General features: G+C 48.8%; 1 protein-coding gene across 3 annotated transcripts in view; it reads left to right on the plus strand.

Annotated features, from left to right (window-relative positions):
* SLC44A3 (solute carrier family 44 member 3) overlaps positions 1 to 17,575 on the plus strand; it is a 77,661-nt gene that overhangs the window by 17,724 nt on the left and 42,362 nt on the right. For all 3 annotated transcript variants that reach the window (XM_012790982.3, XM_012790981.2, XM_012790978.3), the window contains exons 6-9: positions 190 to 350; positions 2,220 to 2,309; positions 3,817 to 3,941; positions 8,450 to 8,636. In XM_012790982.3, coding sequence (XP_012646436.2) covers positions 190 to 350; positions 2,220 to 2,309; positions 3,817 to 3,941; positions 8,450 to 8,636 — 563 coding nt within the window. The remainder of the gene's footprint in view (positions 1 to 189; positions 351 to 2,219; positions 2,310 to 3,816; positions 3,942 to 8,449; positions 8,637 to 17,575) is intronic.

Raw genomic sequence — 17,575 nt, forward strand, 5'->3', positions numbered from 1 at the left:
CCCCAGACCATACCATAGCAGAGCACAGCTTCCTGACTTTCTAAGGTGTACTTTGCAAACAGGATGTTATTACTGTTTACTTTTTATTACTATAGATCTTATGCTTTCTTGGTTCTTGAGAGTTTTAAATAAGCATCTTTTTTAAGATAATAAAGTAAACATTTTTTCCATTTCTTCTTTTATTTTTAGCAAATCTTTTCCCTTGTTTAACCGATGCATCCCTCAAACACCAGAGTGCTATTCCCTATTTGCATCCCTTTTGTTAAATGATGTTGACACCCTCCATCGAATTCTAAGTGGAATAATGTCTGGAAAAGATACAATCCTTGGCCTGTGTATCCTCGCATTAGGTAATTCTTAGTTAATTTGATTTTAGTAACTATTTCTATGCCAAAGTTTCAAGCTTTTACGTAAGTCGTGCAATGAAAATTAGTTTTTAGACTTAAATATAAAATTTGATTTTTTTTTTCTTTGAAAGTGTTTTCAATGTTTCAGGTGTAGGTGGGGGAGGGGCAATAAGAATGGGAGAAACCAGCTGGCTCTGCCAAGAAGCCTCAGTGGGTAGGGCTGCCTTGGTATCCTGACCATGTTGCAGTTTCTCGTCCTCTGCTCTGCATAAGGGATGGATGTATAAAGCATATTGCCAATTTATGAATTGCCCATGAAAAGTACAGCTGTCAGGGGGACCAGAAACTGTGTCTTCTGGCCAGTATGCCCTCTACCTGTGGGTGAGCCAGATGGGAAGGCTGCTTGGCAAGCAAGGGAAGGAGCCGTGTGGACCCGTGTGGACCCGTGTGAACCCGTGTGAAATAGAATCAGGCTGCAATGGCCTGATGTGTCCAGCTCCTCAGAGGAACACACCTGCTTTGGGTTGTGGGCAGGTCAAGGCCTTGAGCCAGGACATGCTTCCTCTGGACCTTTCTGGAAGCAGCTACCCACCCCTGGCCCTTTGACTCTCCATTTTCTATGTTTCATCCCAATTAAGAGCCAGCTTTCTCTTTGAGCAGGTTAATACACTCTGCTCCTTCAGACCGTAGTAGTAGCCTGTTATCTACCCTTTCCCAGCGACAGCCCCCAGCCTCTTGGTTGAAAGACTCTCTTTGGTCATCCATGAGCATATTTCTGCCAGTTTATCAACTGAGTTTTCCATAATTTCATTACCAAAATGTTACTAACTCCTAAATGCTTTGGGATACTTACTGGTCACCATTATGTTACTTCCAGACTGCTTAGGCTCAGAATGACTTCAAATGACCCAAATAGGATGCTTTGCTAGATACTGGCATGGTGACCATAAACATTAAAAAAAAAAAAAATTCCAGGGTAGTTCTGATATCACATAAGATGACCAAATGGCCCTACAAGGACCATATATACTTTTTAGATTCATAATGGTATTACCAATTGTCACTTACTGTGCACTTATCAAGTGCCAGGCGTTATGCTTATTCTTAACTCATTAAAACCTCATCAGAATCCTGCCCCTACTTGTAGAAGAGGAAACTGAGGCTTAGAGAGGTTCAGGGACTTGGCCAACATTCCACATCTAAGAGAATTGGTGGCAGAGCTGAGACTCAAACCCAGATCTCTGATCCCCAAACCATGTTATTAACTAGTACACTGAAGTATCTGTATGCAATCCTGGTTTTCTGTTTAGAAAAAAAAAATGGTATTTATAGATTCACTGAAATATTTAGAAAAGTCATAAGTCTAAATGCCCAAATAGTGAAAAATGAAATGTAATGTTTTATATATACATCTTACTTTGTAATTAGAATCTTAAATTTTTCATTTTATAGGCATTAATCTTTCATATTTTATAAGAACATTTTAAGTTGGAACTTTAAGCCTACTATGAAGTCAAAAAACTTAAGTATGATAAAATTTTTAAGTGATTCATTTGGACTTGTAAGGAAAAAAAAAGATCTGGTTATTTGGGAATAATATCTCCTTTTTAATTTTTTGTTTAATTCAAGAAGACTGCTAGCACTTTCAGAGACTGGCTTCCTGTAGCTGACTGAACCTGTACATGCTTCAGAGAGTGTCCTGGGTGTATCTTGTTATTTTCACTTGGTGTTTGGTAGGTGTCCCACGATATTTAGAGATTGAATCAAATCCTCAGCCTTCCCTTTTCTGGAGGGTTTGGTCATTGCAATCCTTCCATTGTCACCTTTGCCCTTTGTCACTGTTGGGTTTATATGTTTTGCTTGATTTTTCAGCCTTGTCTTTGGCCATGATGTTTACCTTCCGGTTCGTCACCACCCTTCTGGTTCACATTTTCATTTCATTGGTTATTTTGGGATTGTTGTGTAAGTATTGTTACTTGATTGATTTCTTTTTGATGAAATGAAAAGCCTTTGCATTAAGTATAGAACCTAGCAGTCAACATTTTTTAGCCTTCTGGGGGGCTTAGAGAGTATCCAGCCCGTCCTTTTACGTATGGGAAATCTCGGACACAGGAGGACAACGGTGGTTGCTTATGTCCCACGGGTAGCAGCAAAGTTAATGCCCAGTCTGTAGTTTCTTCTACCACACCGCCCCTGAGATGAGCCCACTAGTTGAGTGATCCTGGTATCCATGGCATTAAAAGGGAATTCCAGCACCTGTTGGGAGTATTTCAAAGAGTTTCTTCTGAACTCACACCTCCCCCGTTGGCATGTGGGTGGCCACAGTTGTCATGCAAAGGCTCTCCTGTCAGCGTGAAGAGGGGCTGGCCTGAGAGGAAACAGAGTCCTGGAGACTCTGTACTGTGACCATTTTCCCCCTTTGGGCTGCCAGATTGTGGGTCCCACCAAGGTTGTTGGGAAAGGGGGTGGGAGGGGCAAGGTCATGGGAGAGGCTCAAGGCTGCAGCTGTTTACCATTTGGTAGGGGGCATAGTTATGTGGCGTTTGACAATGGGGATGATTTCTGAGAAATGCACCCTTAGGTGATTTCATCCTTGTGCAAGCATCACAGAGTGTACTTACAAAACCAAACCTAGATGGCATAGCCTACTATACACCTGGCAGCCTGGCTACAATCCTGTACAGCATGTTACTGTACCAAATCCTGTAGGCAGCTGTAACATAGCGGTCACTATTTCTGTGCCTAAACACATCTAAACATAGAAAAGGGATGGTAAAAATACTGTATTATAATCTTATGGGGCCACCATTGTATGTGCAGTCTGTTATTGACCGAAACATTGTTATGTGGTGCATGACTATATTTTAATTCTTAATAACTGATATGACCATAATGTTTCATTTCCATGAATAATTAGCTGTGCCCTTATCAACACAGAACCCTGTAGCCCTGTGTTGAAGGACAGGTGCAATAACTTGTGAGAGACGCTTTCCCCATCTGCAATTCATAAAGACAACTGTAACCTTCCTATAGTTACTACAGATATGGCATAAGGTGGTATTTTGTACCTACATGCAGAGTATTTGCAGAATCAGGGCATCCTCAGGGTGAGCCTCTCTGGTTTACGTAATTGCCGCAGGCCACGCACATCCGCCTGGTTTCATGGGTGACAAGCCAACAGCCAGGCCCCCACGGAGGGTCACCAGCAGAGCTTGCTGGACAGCTCTGACGTTGGTCACCTGACTCTCCTCTCTGTGCAGTTTCCTTCCTGCTCACACTCAGACCCGACCCAGCTGGGCACCTGTGTTCTGGGGTCACAGTTGGCTGTAGAGCCCCTGGGGATTTGGGACCTGCAGCCTGAACAGGGCCACCCAGTCGCTGGCAGTGTCTGGACTCTGTGTGGTTCTGCCTGCTAGGGTGGCTATCTCACGGCACGTGTGCTGAGCTCCACTGCTGTCTTGTTTTCTAGTTGTCTGCGGTGTCTTGTGGTGGCTGTATTATGACTATACCCACGACCTCAGCACAGAACTGGACACAGAAAGGGAAAACATGAAGTGTGTGCTGGGGTTCGCTATCGTGTCCACGGTCGTCACGGTAAGAAACGCCCTTCCAGCAGTAGGTCAAGTGGCCAGCCAGAACCCTGAACTCCAGATCATTGAATCCTGGCCAGAAACAACTAGAATTTGTTTGTCTTTCACTTCTGAATGTGCCTTCTTTGGATTTGAGATATCTATATAGGCATAAATCAAAGCCTTCAAAAAATAAGAAAAAAAAAGTCTTAGTTCTTTTCCAGGTTGTTTCTGCCACCTCCCAGAGATTGATCTGGTATCCCTGCTGTTTTGCTGTTTTCAGTCCCAGGGGGCTATGAGGTGACACTGTGGATGGACAGGGGCAGGCTTATGACGGTCCCCACCCCTGCCTGTGAGGAGCGGTGCCCCTCCCAGCCCGAGGGTGCCTGGCTCGCTGCGGGCACGCAGCTCCCACTGCCCTGGAGCACACTGAGCCCTTTGTTTCCAAACCCGCCGGCCACTGGGTTATTTTGGTTTCCAGAGAACCTGCTGCCTCCTCAGTGAACTCGCTAGTTGAAAACAGGCTAACTCAGAATATTGAGGCAGCCAACACTGGTTGCTGGGGGAGGGTGGCTGAAAAACAGAAGCCATTCAGGTCACTCCCCAGGTGGCGTGACGCGTGCTCCAATCACAGGACCCCAAGAAGAGTCCAGAATTGATTTCAGGCAGCCCGCGGTCACCGTTGCTGGCGTGTTGTGTTGCTGACCACTTTATGGAGAAGCAGCAGCTCAGGGCATCCACGTGCCCGTCAAATCTTTCAGCAAATGGAGCTTCTCTCACCAACTCAGTCCTCTCTCGGGAAATCCTCAGTCCCTGTATTTGGTGCAGTTTTCACATTTCTTCTTCCTACAGCACAGTTTCGGGTTTGTGTTCTTCACTTAAAATGTGCCAGGTGCCATAGAGTAAAGCGCCTGTTTTGCCCTGTCTCGAGCAGGGCAGGGCCCGGCCCCAGCGAAGCAGGTCTGTGAGGGAGGCGGGAGGAGAACCGGCTCCTGCTCGCCAGGCCAGGGTGGTGCTGCTGGGCACAGGGAAGGACGCGGGGTGGGAGCTGGGGAGACCTCCCGCTGGCTTCACACACTGAGCCTTTCCCGCCACCCAGATGCCAGGTCGGGGTGAGAGCAGAGAGAGGCAGTTTTCACCTGGGTCGGTGAGTTCTGCACGGGGTCTGCCACAGAGGGCAGAATGGAAGCCCTGCTCACATCCCGTCCATCTGGCCTGAATCCGACAGAGCGCCAGGTGCCGGTGAGCCTGCTCCCCTCGTCCTCAGAGGAGCCCCAGATTCCCTGCCATCATCACCGTTTATGCACAGCCCCTGCCGTGCCCAGGGCTCTGCACTCAGCCGTGGAGCCGGCAAGACATGAAACACAGGCACGCAAAGCGCACGCCCCGAGATAGGGTGAATTACACAGCAGGCAGTGTCATGGAGCAGTGCACAGGGAAGAGCCCAGCCCTTGCGGTCACAGTGCTCAGACCCAGGCCCCACTACCTCCTCTGTGACCAGGGGAGCGGCCTTGGCCCGGCATGCCTCAGTCTCCTCACCTGTCTGTTAGGAAAGCTAAGGCAAGGTTGCCCACAGGGTATGGGCCTCCCTCCTCCCTAGGGGCTTGTCCACCTCGAGGTTCAGCACTCCCCGGGGAGGCGACCTGGCAGGCGGGTGGGCGGGTGGCCCAGTGGCCCTCCCTTGCTCACCTAGAGCACTGAGTCAGGGGAAGCAGGGCTGGCTGTGAGGTGAGAGGACGCCTCTGCCCAGGGAAGCCCCAGCTCCGTGCCCCTGCTGCCCCAGCACACTCCTGCACCAGGCCCTCGTGGGGAGGGCCACGCTCTGTCCCCCTGGTCCGGCACCACTGCCAGCCCAGCACTGGTCCAAGGGGAAGGGAAGTGATCCACTGCTCCTCTTCCCTTCCACACCCCGCCTTTCCCACTCCTGCTTCCTGGAGAAAGGAAAGAAAGGGGAAAACCAACACTAGCAGGAGAGGACAAGGAGGAGGGTCACCTCCCTCACCCCTCACCCCTACTCACTCACCTCAGAGCCCCCGTCTTAATTCCCCCTCCCATGTTGTAGTCCAGCAGTGACCCAGAAAGCCCCACCTGGTGGCCTGAATCCCAGAGATCCTCGTCCCCTACCTGGAGCGCCTGGGTGGGGATGCGTTCCTGCCTCCCGAGTTCCCAGAAGCTGCCGTACAAATACACTTGAGACCATTGTTCTGGGAGTATGGGGGCCACCTGGGAACGTTATTTATACTTAGGCAGTTTCTGTATAAGTGCTAGCAACCATGAGGAATATGGGGTGAATGGCGTTAAATGTTCACCTCAGGGCATCAGCCCAGGAGGACAGGCAGAAACAAGCTCCCCAAAGCTTAGAAGCTTAGAGCCCAGCAGAGTGAAGTCCAGTCTCGGCCCTGCGTGGTGCATTGGCTCTGCCCAGCCCCCAGCAGCCCGCACCCCTGCACCGCTTCTCCTGCGTGTCCAGAAGGGCGTTATATGCACGTCTAGTGCAAGCTGTGAAAACACAGACCCATTTAAATGCACACATATGCTGACATTCCACTTAGCAGCTAGAAGCCAAGTTTACTTACCTAATGATTTTATCACTTTGTTTCATTACAATTTTAAATAAAAAGCAAATCCCTCCTCCTCGTGGATAGTGTTAGGCAGTGAGAGCCCAGAGGGGAGCTCCTCCGCAGCCTTCACAAGGGAACGGTCTCCCTGGGGCTCTCCTGACACCAGCTTCCAGGCACGGCCAGGGGCCCTGCTCCCAGGTCCTGCGGCTGCTTCTGCGCAGTTTCTCCCACTGTCCTCTGGCCATCTTTCCTCCACTTGACTGAGAGATCATTGTGGGTGGGAATGGTCCAGCCCAGCTGGAAGACAAAGGGCATCTCAGGCCAAGGGGACAGCAGGTGTTGGGGTCACAGGGGCCAGAGAGCGACCTGCAGGAAGTTCCCTTGCTGAAGCCTGAGATGCAGGTGCAGGGAGGGCTTGTGTCAGGAAAGTCCTGGTCTGCGATGATAATGAGTTTGATCTTTATCCAGAGCACTAGAGAGCCATGGACGGATATTGAGTATGGACGTGTAATAGCTTTGCCCTTCATGACAGTCCCTTTAGCGGTGGGGTGGAGGAGGGATTGAGGTGAGAGTGGAGTGGAAAACACAGAAAGCTAAGGAGGAGGTTCCTAGGGTCTGGAAGAGAGAGGATGGGACTTGAGCTGTGGCTTCAGCAGTGAGGAGGCCTGAGAAGTATTTAGGAAACCGAATCAGAGGTGACTGGGACTGCACTGTGTACTTTGCCAGTCCTTGACGATAAGGGATGGCCCTGTTCTCTATGAGCTTAATCTCATGGGAAATGCAGACAAGTAGATGTTTATGGAATCTATTAAGCATTATGATAGGGTAAGTGTGGGAGAAAATAGGGGCACATGAGACAGGAACCTAACTTATTCTTGGAGAGTCCAGAAAAATCAGGGCCACTGGAGGTAAGGAATGCAGGGAGAAGAAGAGGCTTTAGCAGAGGACAATGACTTTGATCCAGGACAAGCAGAGTTTGAGAGGCTCTAGCACATCCACGGCCTTGTCAATAACTGAGGTGCTTACACGTCCAGCACCTGGAGAAGGGGAGGCTGGGAATTTTGATTTGAAAGTTGTCAGCATCTAGGAAGGCTGCTAAAGCCACAGGGGAAGTAGAACACACCCACAAAAGATCCCAAGATGCAGCAGCCAAAGAAGTAGGAGAGCAGGAAGAAAGATCACAAAAGCCAAAGGAGAGAAGATTTTGGAAGTTTCGAGAAAAGAGCAGTGAATGGGGTTGGAATGCCATGCTAAGGTCAAGGAAGACCTGGAGTGTTCCCATGGGATTAAACACTCAGGAGGTCACAGGAAGCGGCCTTAGGAAGAGCAGCTTCAAGAGAGTGTTGGGGTCTGGAGGTTTGAGGGGGCTGAAGAACGAGGTGGGACATGAAGTGAAGATGGTGGGTAGAAGCAATCCAAGAAGCGTGGCTGTGAAAAGAGAGAGACAGAGATGGTAGCGGCAGGATGGAGATGGGGGGTGCAAAATGGTTTGTTTCATTAATATGTGAGATTTGTAGATATTTATATTCAGGAAGGGAAAAGCCAGTAGAGAAGAAGGCACATAATCACTGTCCTTTTCCCTCATCCTCACGTTCCCCTGCCGTCTGCAGTATCCTGAGTTCTCTGAGTACCTTGGGCTCTGTGGATGAGGAGGTGGAACACAAGACAGTTCCCTGACCCAAGAGGACCTTATTCTCATTTTCTCTTGCTTCTTCACCAGACTACAAAGTCCCTTAGGGAGGGATTGTGTCTTGGTCACTGGTATGTCTGTAAGATTTAGCATAGGGGCCAGCACACACTAGGTGCTCCATTAGTGCTTGGGAATTTATCTGTTCAATTATAAGGAAAGTAGCGAGTGGCGATCTTAAAAGAGCTGTTTGCTGAGATGTCAGTAAAATAACAGAGTTTGTTTTAGGCTCTACCCAGTTCTGCATTATCTTGAAATAATTTGCTCTAACCCCTTTCTCACCAGGCAGTCCTGCTTGTCTTGATTTTTGTTCTCAGAAAGAGAATAAAATTGGCAGTCGAGCTTTTCCAAGTCACAAATAAAGCCATCAGCAGCTCTCCTTTCCTGCTGTTCCAGCCACTGTGGACATTCGCCATCCTCATTTTCTTCTGGGTCCTCTGGGTGGCTGTGCTGCTGAGCCTGGGGACAGCAGGTAAGGGACAGTGGGTGTGGGTTCCAGCCCCTTGGAGTCATGCACAGAAGACGTCACTGTCTTGGGACCACTGATCAGCCCGTTGCTGTAGGCACCAAACCTCCCACGCCCCCAGAGGTGGCTGATAACAACAGTGATGGTTGGGATCTGGGAGTTCTGTCCTAGGAGAAAGTCGGGGGGGGGGGTCTTTTTCCTCTTTTGTATTGGCTTTAAGGAAGCTGGGCTTGTGTCTCATGAGAGAATAAATTCAGTGAGGACTAAAAGTTTTAGGACAAACTACAACATGAACCAAGGCCAATGGAAAGAATATTATCAAATGTCTCCAGATATAAATTTTATCCAAGGTAATTTGCCAACCCTTATCAAATCAGTAGGTGATAAAGAAGAACCCAGGAAAGATGCTATTAAAAATTTGTTGTGCCTAGCAGAGTTTATGTTTAAAGCAAGTACACAGAGAAGGACACATTGCTTTGGTCCTGAAAAGATAATACTGTTTCCTGCATCCTCCTGTCATACCCTAATAGTGGTTCTCACCAAGGGTATTCCTGAATCAGCTTCGGTACTTTATTAAAATGCAGATACCTGGGCCCCATCCTCAGAGATTCTGATTGGCTTGGTTTGGGATGGGACCAAGTATATATTAATATGTATTTTTAAAGCTCCATAGCAAGGCTACCATATTCTAAAGCAGTGCTGCTATTCAGAGTGTTTTCTGACACCAGATAAGGAACTTGTTTCAGAATGCACATCACTCCGTTGCCTCCTTCCCTGAGAATGTCTCGCAGTGGGAAAAACATCAGCTAAAGGAAACAACACACTCAGCGAGACAGTCGCTGTAGCATTCAGGCCTGAGCTCCCGTGTCACCGCGGAGCAGGAACCAGCGACGTGAGGACAGGCGGCTACCCCGTGGACCACACTCGGAGTGGCACTGTTCCCAATATTTTCTAACGCCTCTATTCGATTTGATTAAGGCCCAAATTCCCACTTGGGTGCGAGTACAAAAGAGTGGGCTGCTTTCTGAGACTGTCACCAGGCAGATAAGAGCCACAGCAGATATCAAATCAGCAAGGCCGATGCAGTTTCTTCACGCTTTATCGAGCCTATTTTGTCCCTTATTCGCTCCAGCCGTATGTAAGAACACCCGCGACGTAGTAGATTTTTAACGAATTTCGTTCCCTTCCCGCTCCTCTAGAGTCCCTGATGCCTCGGAGCTCAGGTGGCCAGCGGGCCCCGGCGGGAGTCACAGCACTGGGACCCCCTTTTGCCAGCTTCAGAGATGCCGCAGGGGGAGTCTCCTCTGCTGGGGTCTCCGGATGCTCCCGGGAGGCCTGCGGTGAACGTGGGATGGTTATCCAGGGAGGAACGTGGTCCCACAGGGACAGGGCTGTAATTACTCAGGATGAGGTTTGTCTGGGAGTAAAAGAAAACTCAAAACAACAGTGGCTTAAACAAGACATGAGGTAATTCCTCTCTCACACAGATGAAGTCCACGAGGAGGAGACCCCAACCAGTGTCAGGGCCAGGGAAAGCTTCCCCTTCACGCTCTCTCTGAAGGTTTGCTAGAAAATCAACTCACAAAAGACAGATGCATTGGAGAAAAGGCATACAAATCTTATTAACACATACGCAGGAGCCATCAGAATGAAAATCCGAAGATACAGGAGAAATTGTCTGTTTTTATGCTTTTGATAAACAAAGTATGGACAGCCATGTAGAAATGTGATTGGACAAAAAGGGTGTGATCTAAGGCTGATAGACTGAGTGGGGAAACCCAGCAAGGCCTGTCTAGATTCTTCTTGGCCTCCCTGGGCTTGCATTCCTTCCTTCTGGGTGTGGTGCAGGACCCCCTCTGGAAAGGGGTTCTTATGACCTACAGTCAAACAAGGTAGGTCAGATAATTTATTTATGGCCAGTTTTTATACAGAAAGGTGGAGAGGAAGTTAGAGTACTATTTTTAGGTTTTATGGCTGGCTTTGGGGAAAAGGGTTTCTATGACCTGCCTTGGGGAAGAGGGATTCTGGTTTCTACGGCTATTCTCCGGGGAGAATGGGACTGAGAGGCAGGTGTGCAGAAAAGATCAGAGAGAAACTTTTGCTTCTGAGGCCTTCATTTCGGGTATAGTTTTCTGAGACCCAACACGAGCATCGTTTTCCAGAGGTCAAGGACTCAGGCACCTTCTTTCTTGTTCTACAGCCTCTACCCTTTGCTCCCACCTTGAAGTCGGGAGTAGCTGAGCTTGGGTCCGGCTCCCTCCACCGTGTCTTACTCCAGCCTATAGGAGGTGGCGGGGAGGAGGATGAGCACACCCCTCCCAGACGGCACAGGCGGCCTTCCACCTACGCCCTGGTGGCCGGATCCTAGAAACCCCCATCTGCAAGGGAGGCCAGGACACGGGCAGCCACGCACAGTTTTAAAATGAGAGGTTCTGGTACTAAGAAAAGAGGGAGCAACAGATACCGTGAGACGGGCCGAGGCCTCAGCAGTGAGCGGTCCTCCTCGGGCTCACTTGACGGCTCACTTGACGTCTTCTCGGTCATGATCGGAAGGGGAGACAGGGCCCTGGCACATGGAGGGGAACAAGCCTTTGTTGGAAATGTCCTAGATTCTCAGCTCTGTGCTGAGCGCTTTCTGGTGTTCTCTCCTCTAAACATCGCCATCCCCTTGTGGTGGATGTGTCATTGTGCTCAGGTTACAGGTGAGAAAATTGAGGTTCTGAGTAAGTCATTTGCCGTCATGCACTGCTGGGAAAGGTGCCGCTGCCCCGACTCCAGTGCTTTAGGATAGAACCCGTGCTCTTTCTGCTGCCTTTCTCTTCCCTTGTGTCTTTGATACGAAGCCATGGAAGTAAAACTTATGTGCCTCGTCCAGTTTGTCTCCCCAAGAGGAAGCCGTGCTGGGGACCACAGCAGTGGGCTGGCGGACGCAGGCGGTGCCCGAGATGTGGTGTCTGGGGCCTGCGTCCTCAGGGAGACATGATGGGGCCGAAGCTGAGGGCGGAGGCAGCTCAGGGAGGATGGCAGGAGGTGGCAGGCGTGGTGCACTGGGCAGTGGCACTGCAGTCCTTGAGCCCTTGCGGCTGGAGAGTCACCAGAGAAAGGGCGAGGTCGTGGGGAACGTGGCTCAGGACCGTGAGGGACCTTCCTCCCCCAGCCAGCCCAGCCTGTTGGCCGTGAGGCTGGATAAAGGGAACTGCACCTGTGGCAGAGCCCCGATGTCTCGGAGCCGGCACATTCGTTCTTCCTTGAATTCACAGGTACTTGGTGAGCGCCATGGGGACGAGGCACTGGGCAGGGCCCAGGGGAGAGGTGGGAGCAAGACCGAGGTGGTCTCTGTGCCATGGTGCCTAGAGCCGAGCAGACAGACCAACAGTCAAACGTGTGGTCGCAGTAAAGGTTGATGACAGAAATTCAGGGGGCTTTGACTGCACTAGAATGAGGCTCTCGCCCACTTTGTGAGACAGGGAAGGCTTCTCAGAGGATAGGCCAGAATCGCCAGATCGGAAAATACAGAAAGAAGCAAAGGGGATTCCTGGCTGGGGGCGGTCGGGACAACACAAGGAGAGGGCCTGCTCACAGGGTCAAGGGGAGAGCCCAGCCCTGGAGTTGGGGGGTGACATCAGAGAGGAACACACCCCAAGGCCGACTTGGGGGTGAGCTGCCAGCATATGTCCCATAACCTCCCCTGCCTGAGCCCAAGGGATTGAGATTAGGAAGTGCAGGAAGGCACGAGGCTCTTCTTCATGGCTAAAGGTATTGATAGCAGGTTTTTCTACCACCGCCTTCTAGGATCCTGCATTGAAGAGTGACATTCTCCATCAGGGCCAGGAGCAAACCGAGAGAGAGCAACAGCAATAGAAAGGCAGGACAGGAAAGGGTGTCTGGGACCTCACGTAGGTGCCTGTCTACATGCAGGTTATTTTAGGCTTTTCGGGAGACAAGGTGCCACACGGAGTCACCACTTCCCCTCCCCACCAGAGTTGGGCATCACAGAAACCAGATCGTCCCCTCCGGACACCTGACTCTCCCTCCAGCGCCTGCGGGCTGACCCAGGTGCACAGAATCCCCTTTGTTTGCAAAGGCCTGTTCACCCCCTGCCAGGGTGCCCTGGCTCAGGGCTGGGCAGGTCAGCAGCTGCTTCACTCTTTGATCTTCAGAAGATGCCCCAACTACACTCGAGAGAGCCCGTGAGCCGCCTTCAGGTCGCGTGATGTGGGTGGCACATGCCCAGCGGTTGTCTCGTTTAATGTCACAGGCAGTTACAGGGAGGACGGGCGCACACTTCAGCCTAGTGCCCGATTTTGTGTGAGGCTTAATTCTGAGTTTTTAAAAATTGTGTCAGATGGTGGAATGAATTAGTATTTTAATGTTTAAAAAAAAAAAAGATAGGTGTGAACTTAGGTTGGTTGTTTTTGCGCAGATGAGCTATTTCTCTAGTGGCTGTTACTCAGTCTGTTAACCAGGTGACAAATTCTGTCTTGTTTGGGGATTTTTTTCAGCAGAGCATATCAAGGCTCCCCCAGCAGTGATATTCATTAGCCCACTGGGACTTGTTTGCTACCAGCAATGTGACAGTGACTACCAAAATCCAGTGGAGAAGGTGGAAACTGTAGTGACTTGAGAATCCGGCAAGTGCTGTGGGTGCATTGGAAAGAGCCCGGATGACCCAGTTACCCCTGGGGTCATTAAGGGGCCGCAGCCCCAGACTCTGTCCAGTGGAAGAGGCCCATCTGGCAGGGGCTGAGGCTTCCCTCGAGGCCTGTGCTGCGGCCGGAAGAGTAGTGACAGGCTGCACACGGCATACTCGGGGTGCTTGGGACAGGCACGGAGCCAGGCTTGGAAAGGAGGCGGCAGGGTAAGGCAGAGTTTCCCATCAGATGACCTGAGAACCCGGCTGGCTCTGGCCTGCCTCGTTCCCTCTTTGCCATTTTTGCAATGTAAACGTGACACGAGGCTTCCTCAAGAGGATGTTAGGAGGCTGAGATGGGAAGAGAGCTTTGCTTTGCAAATAAGGGACCGTGTGTGTTTTTTATATTAGAAATTAGAGTTTACTAAGGAACATCTAATACTACCTTCTGCTCTGTGGTTTATTCTCTGCTCTGCCTGGCATTTTTGAGAACACAGTTTAAAAGAAAACTGTCTTTTTTTTTTTTTAAGTTATCAGAGATCTATAAGATAATTGAAATTATTTCAGAAAAACCTGCTGGCAGCCCCACCCCGCCACTGGAACAGAGTGAAGAGAGGTTGCACAGGATAGATTGAAACAGCTCCTGCATTTCAGAAGCTTGTGGTCCCTTTGGGAAGGTGCAAAGGAGAGTGGTGTCCACACACACCTCCATGACACCTCCACGCCTTTGCTCCTGCGGACGATCTTCCCCTAGACCCCCCTTCCCTGCCCAGCTCTCGCCCCAACTCTCTGCCCCAAACTTCTGAAACTAGTCATCCTTCAAGATTGGTTTCAAGCATTATATTTCTTAAAAATATCTTATAAATGTATCATCCACACTTAGATATTTCTTCTTCACTTTTTCCTTGCACATTTTATGTTTTTCATTCTTTCAACAACTATTGATAGCATGCCTACTACGTCAGCATTGTGTGCCTACTGTGCGCCCACAGTGAGCAAAACGACGGCGCTGCTCTCCACGTCCTTATGTTCTAGTGGTGGGGAGAGAGGAAGTAAGTAAGTGTGTTATATGTCCCATGGTGACAAGTGCTATGAAGAACAAAAAAAGCAGAATGTATTGTTATCTCACAAGAGTAAGAATACCTGAGGGCAGGGACTCAGTGTCTTTTTTTTTCTGTGTCTCTTAGCTCAGTGGTTTTAGTGGCCGTGTGCTGACTCAGTGAGTAAATTTCCGTCAGGGTCATGGGTATCAAGTGAAATGTACACCTGGGAAGAACTCAGTAAGCTGTAGGCTCTCTGTCAGTGAGAGTTTCCTCTCTTTTTCCCTGATCCTCATGCTGCCAGAGCATAAGTTGAAGCCAGAGGGAGACACAGGCAGGACGGGTGCCAGCAGGCTGGGGGGGTGCGGCAGGAACCTTGTGCCAGTTGGCTGGAAGAGGCCAAGTACACAGAATGTGCTAGAAAGTAGAACCTTTCCAAGTTGGGACTGCTTCCTTTAGGGAATTATCCCAACCAGCTGGGCTGCCTTCCTCAAGAAACTGCCATTTACAATGATCATTATGTCACCTTAGTCTTTTGAAATGCTTTAAAGCTTGCTAATAATATCCAGATTTATAGCTAGCCACATAACAGATTTCCTCTGGATTATTCTGATGTCTTCATGGGAGATCTCTAGAAAGTTGTCTCCAAATCACTTTGATAGAATATGTTACTTAATATATATTTGTCATCACAATTACAAAGATGTAGAAAAAAAAGATATTCATTCATTCATTCAACAGATGTTTATTGAACATTACTCTTAGAGAGACCCTGTTAAAAATGCTGGAGATACAGCTTTCTTTCCAGTTTGGAAGGTGGAGGGAGACAGTCATTAAATAAAATGAAGTGAATTTTATAGTACTTTAAAAGTTGATAAGCGGTATGGAGAAAAATAAAGCAGAACAGAGGAATAGGAAATGCATACAGGGTGAGGGTGTAATTTTAAATTTGGCGATGAAGGGGTGCCTCATCGAGAAGGTGATGCTTGAGCAAAGACTGGCAGGGAGGGAGGGCAGAGCCATGGAGCTATCTGAAGCAAGGGGGAACATCCCAGGCAGAGGGACCTGTCAGGGGCCAGGGTTCCAGGGCACAGCACAGAAGCCCATTCAGGGAGAAGGGAGGGTTGAGGGAGAGCATGGCTCAGGAAGGGTTGGAGGAGACACAAGGTTGGATCTTGGGGCCTTGCTGGCCTTTATAGGAATGTTGGCTTCTGGTCTGGGATGGGATGTCCTTATAGGGTTTTAAGCAGAATAGAAACTTGTCCTGACTTACATTTTAATAACAGTGATCCAGGAAGGAGATGATGGTGTTTTGGAACAGGGTCATAATGGTGCAAGGGGCACGACGTCAGATTCTGTGTCTATTTTGAAGATAGAGCTAATAGGATTTCCTGGGCATGGGAAAGAGAGAGGAGCTAGAGATGACCCTGAGGGTTTTGGCCTGAGCAACTGGAAGATGCGATTGTCATAAACGAAGATGGGGCAAGAATTTGAGTGGAGCATTTTAGGGGGAAATCAGAAATTAATTTGGGGTGGTTTTAATTGAGATGTCTTTTAGACAGCCAAATGGAAATGTAAAGTAAGTAAGCAGTTAGCTGTGTGAGTCTGAAGTTGGGGGCGGGGGGGTAGATGTCCCAGCTAGAGATTTACATTTGGGAATTTGGGAGTGTATTAATAGTATTTAAAACCATGAGATTAAAATGTGTGTAGATAGAGAAGAGAAGGCATCTAAGGACTGTGCTTTGAGGCATTTCAACATTGAGATGCCCTGGAGAGAAGGAAGAACAAGCATAGAAACCAAAAGGGAGTGCCCAGTGGGGAGGAAGAGGAAGAGGGTTTAGCGCGGCCCCTGGGATCCAGGTGAAGGGTTTCATGGAGATGAGAAGGGTCCAGTGTAGCGAATGGTGCTGATCAATAAGTTCAGAACTAAGGATTCACCCTGAATTTAGCAACCCAGGGTGGAGCAAAGAAGGGCTCATGATGGGAGTGGGTTAAGAGAAAGTGGGAGGAATGGAATTGGAAAAAGCAATTACAATCTTGAGGAATTTGGCTATAAAGAGGAACAAAGAAATGGGGAGGGCGCCGGAGGAGGAAAGAGTCCAGCGTAGATTTTTCTTAAAAGTGGAAGATAACTAAGAATGATTCATTAGAGGCCATGGGGTGGCTCAAGCCTATAATCCTAGCACTCTGGGAAGCGGAGGCAGGAAGATTGCTTGAGTTCAGGAGTTCAGGAGCAGCCTGAGCAAGAGCGAGACCCCATTTCCACTAAAAATAGAAAAATTAGCTGGGCATGGTGGTGCACACCCGTAGTCCCAGCTACTTAGGAGGCTGAGGCAGGAGGATCACTTGAGCCCAAGAGTGTGAGGTTTCAGTGAGCTATGATGACACCACTGCACTCTACCCAGGGTGACAGAGCAAGACTCTGTCTCAAAAAAAAAAAAAAAAAAAAAAAAAGAATTCCTTAGACAGGAATATTTTGATGAAGAGGGAGAGAAGTGCTAAAGAGAGATCTTCAAGTAGGTGAGAAGGGGCGGGATCTAGCAGAAGGGTTGGCCTCAAGATCGTGGGCAGTTTATCATATTAAGGAAAGGTGCTCAGAGTTTGGACATATGTTGATATTAATAGCAGGTAGGCGGGGGGTGTAGGCACTAGCAAAGGTTTTCTGATTACTTCAGTTTTCTCAGAGAAACAGGAAGTAAGGTCATTGGCTGAAAGAAACTCTTGGAGGTTCCAGAAAAAATTATAAAATAGTTGCTCCAAAGAAGGAGAAATAAATAGACCGACGTGGGAACATTTGAGTTCCTGATAGTCACTCAGATGGTATTTTCTTTGTGATTTTCTTTTTGCCTCCTTCATTTTTTTCCCCGATAGCTAATATCCAGCACAATGCCAGCATGCAGTAGATGCTCAATGATTATTTAATTTCAGAAGCATAATCATGTCTACCTATTTCTCATTTCTAGCTTCCCCTGTATGGCACCTACCATTCTAAACACCTTACACATGTACTGTGCTTACTACTCATAACAGATACATGTGTGGCATTTACAGCCACGAGACGGGATGAGATCACCCAAGGGTGTGAGAAGTAGGTATTAATATCCTCAGATTACAGGTGATGAAACAGATTTTTTTTAAAAAGGTCCCACAACTTGCCCGAGCTTGCTCAACCATTAGAAGACAGTGCAGAGAGGTGACTCTTAGCCTGTGTGACTCTCACGCCCAAGCCTGTAATCACTGTCCCAAGCTTGTCTTCTTCACTCTCTTCATCTTTA

This window comes from Microcebus murinus, chromosome 2 (assembly GCF_040939455.1).
Source record: "Microcebus murinus isolate Inina chromosome 2, M.murinus_Inina_mat1.0, whole genome shotgun sequence".
Classification (NCBI taxonomy): Eukaryota; Metazoa; Chordata; class Mammalia; order Primates; family Cheirogaleidae; genus Microcebus; species Microcebus murinus.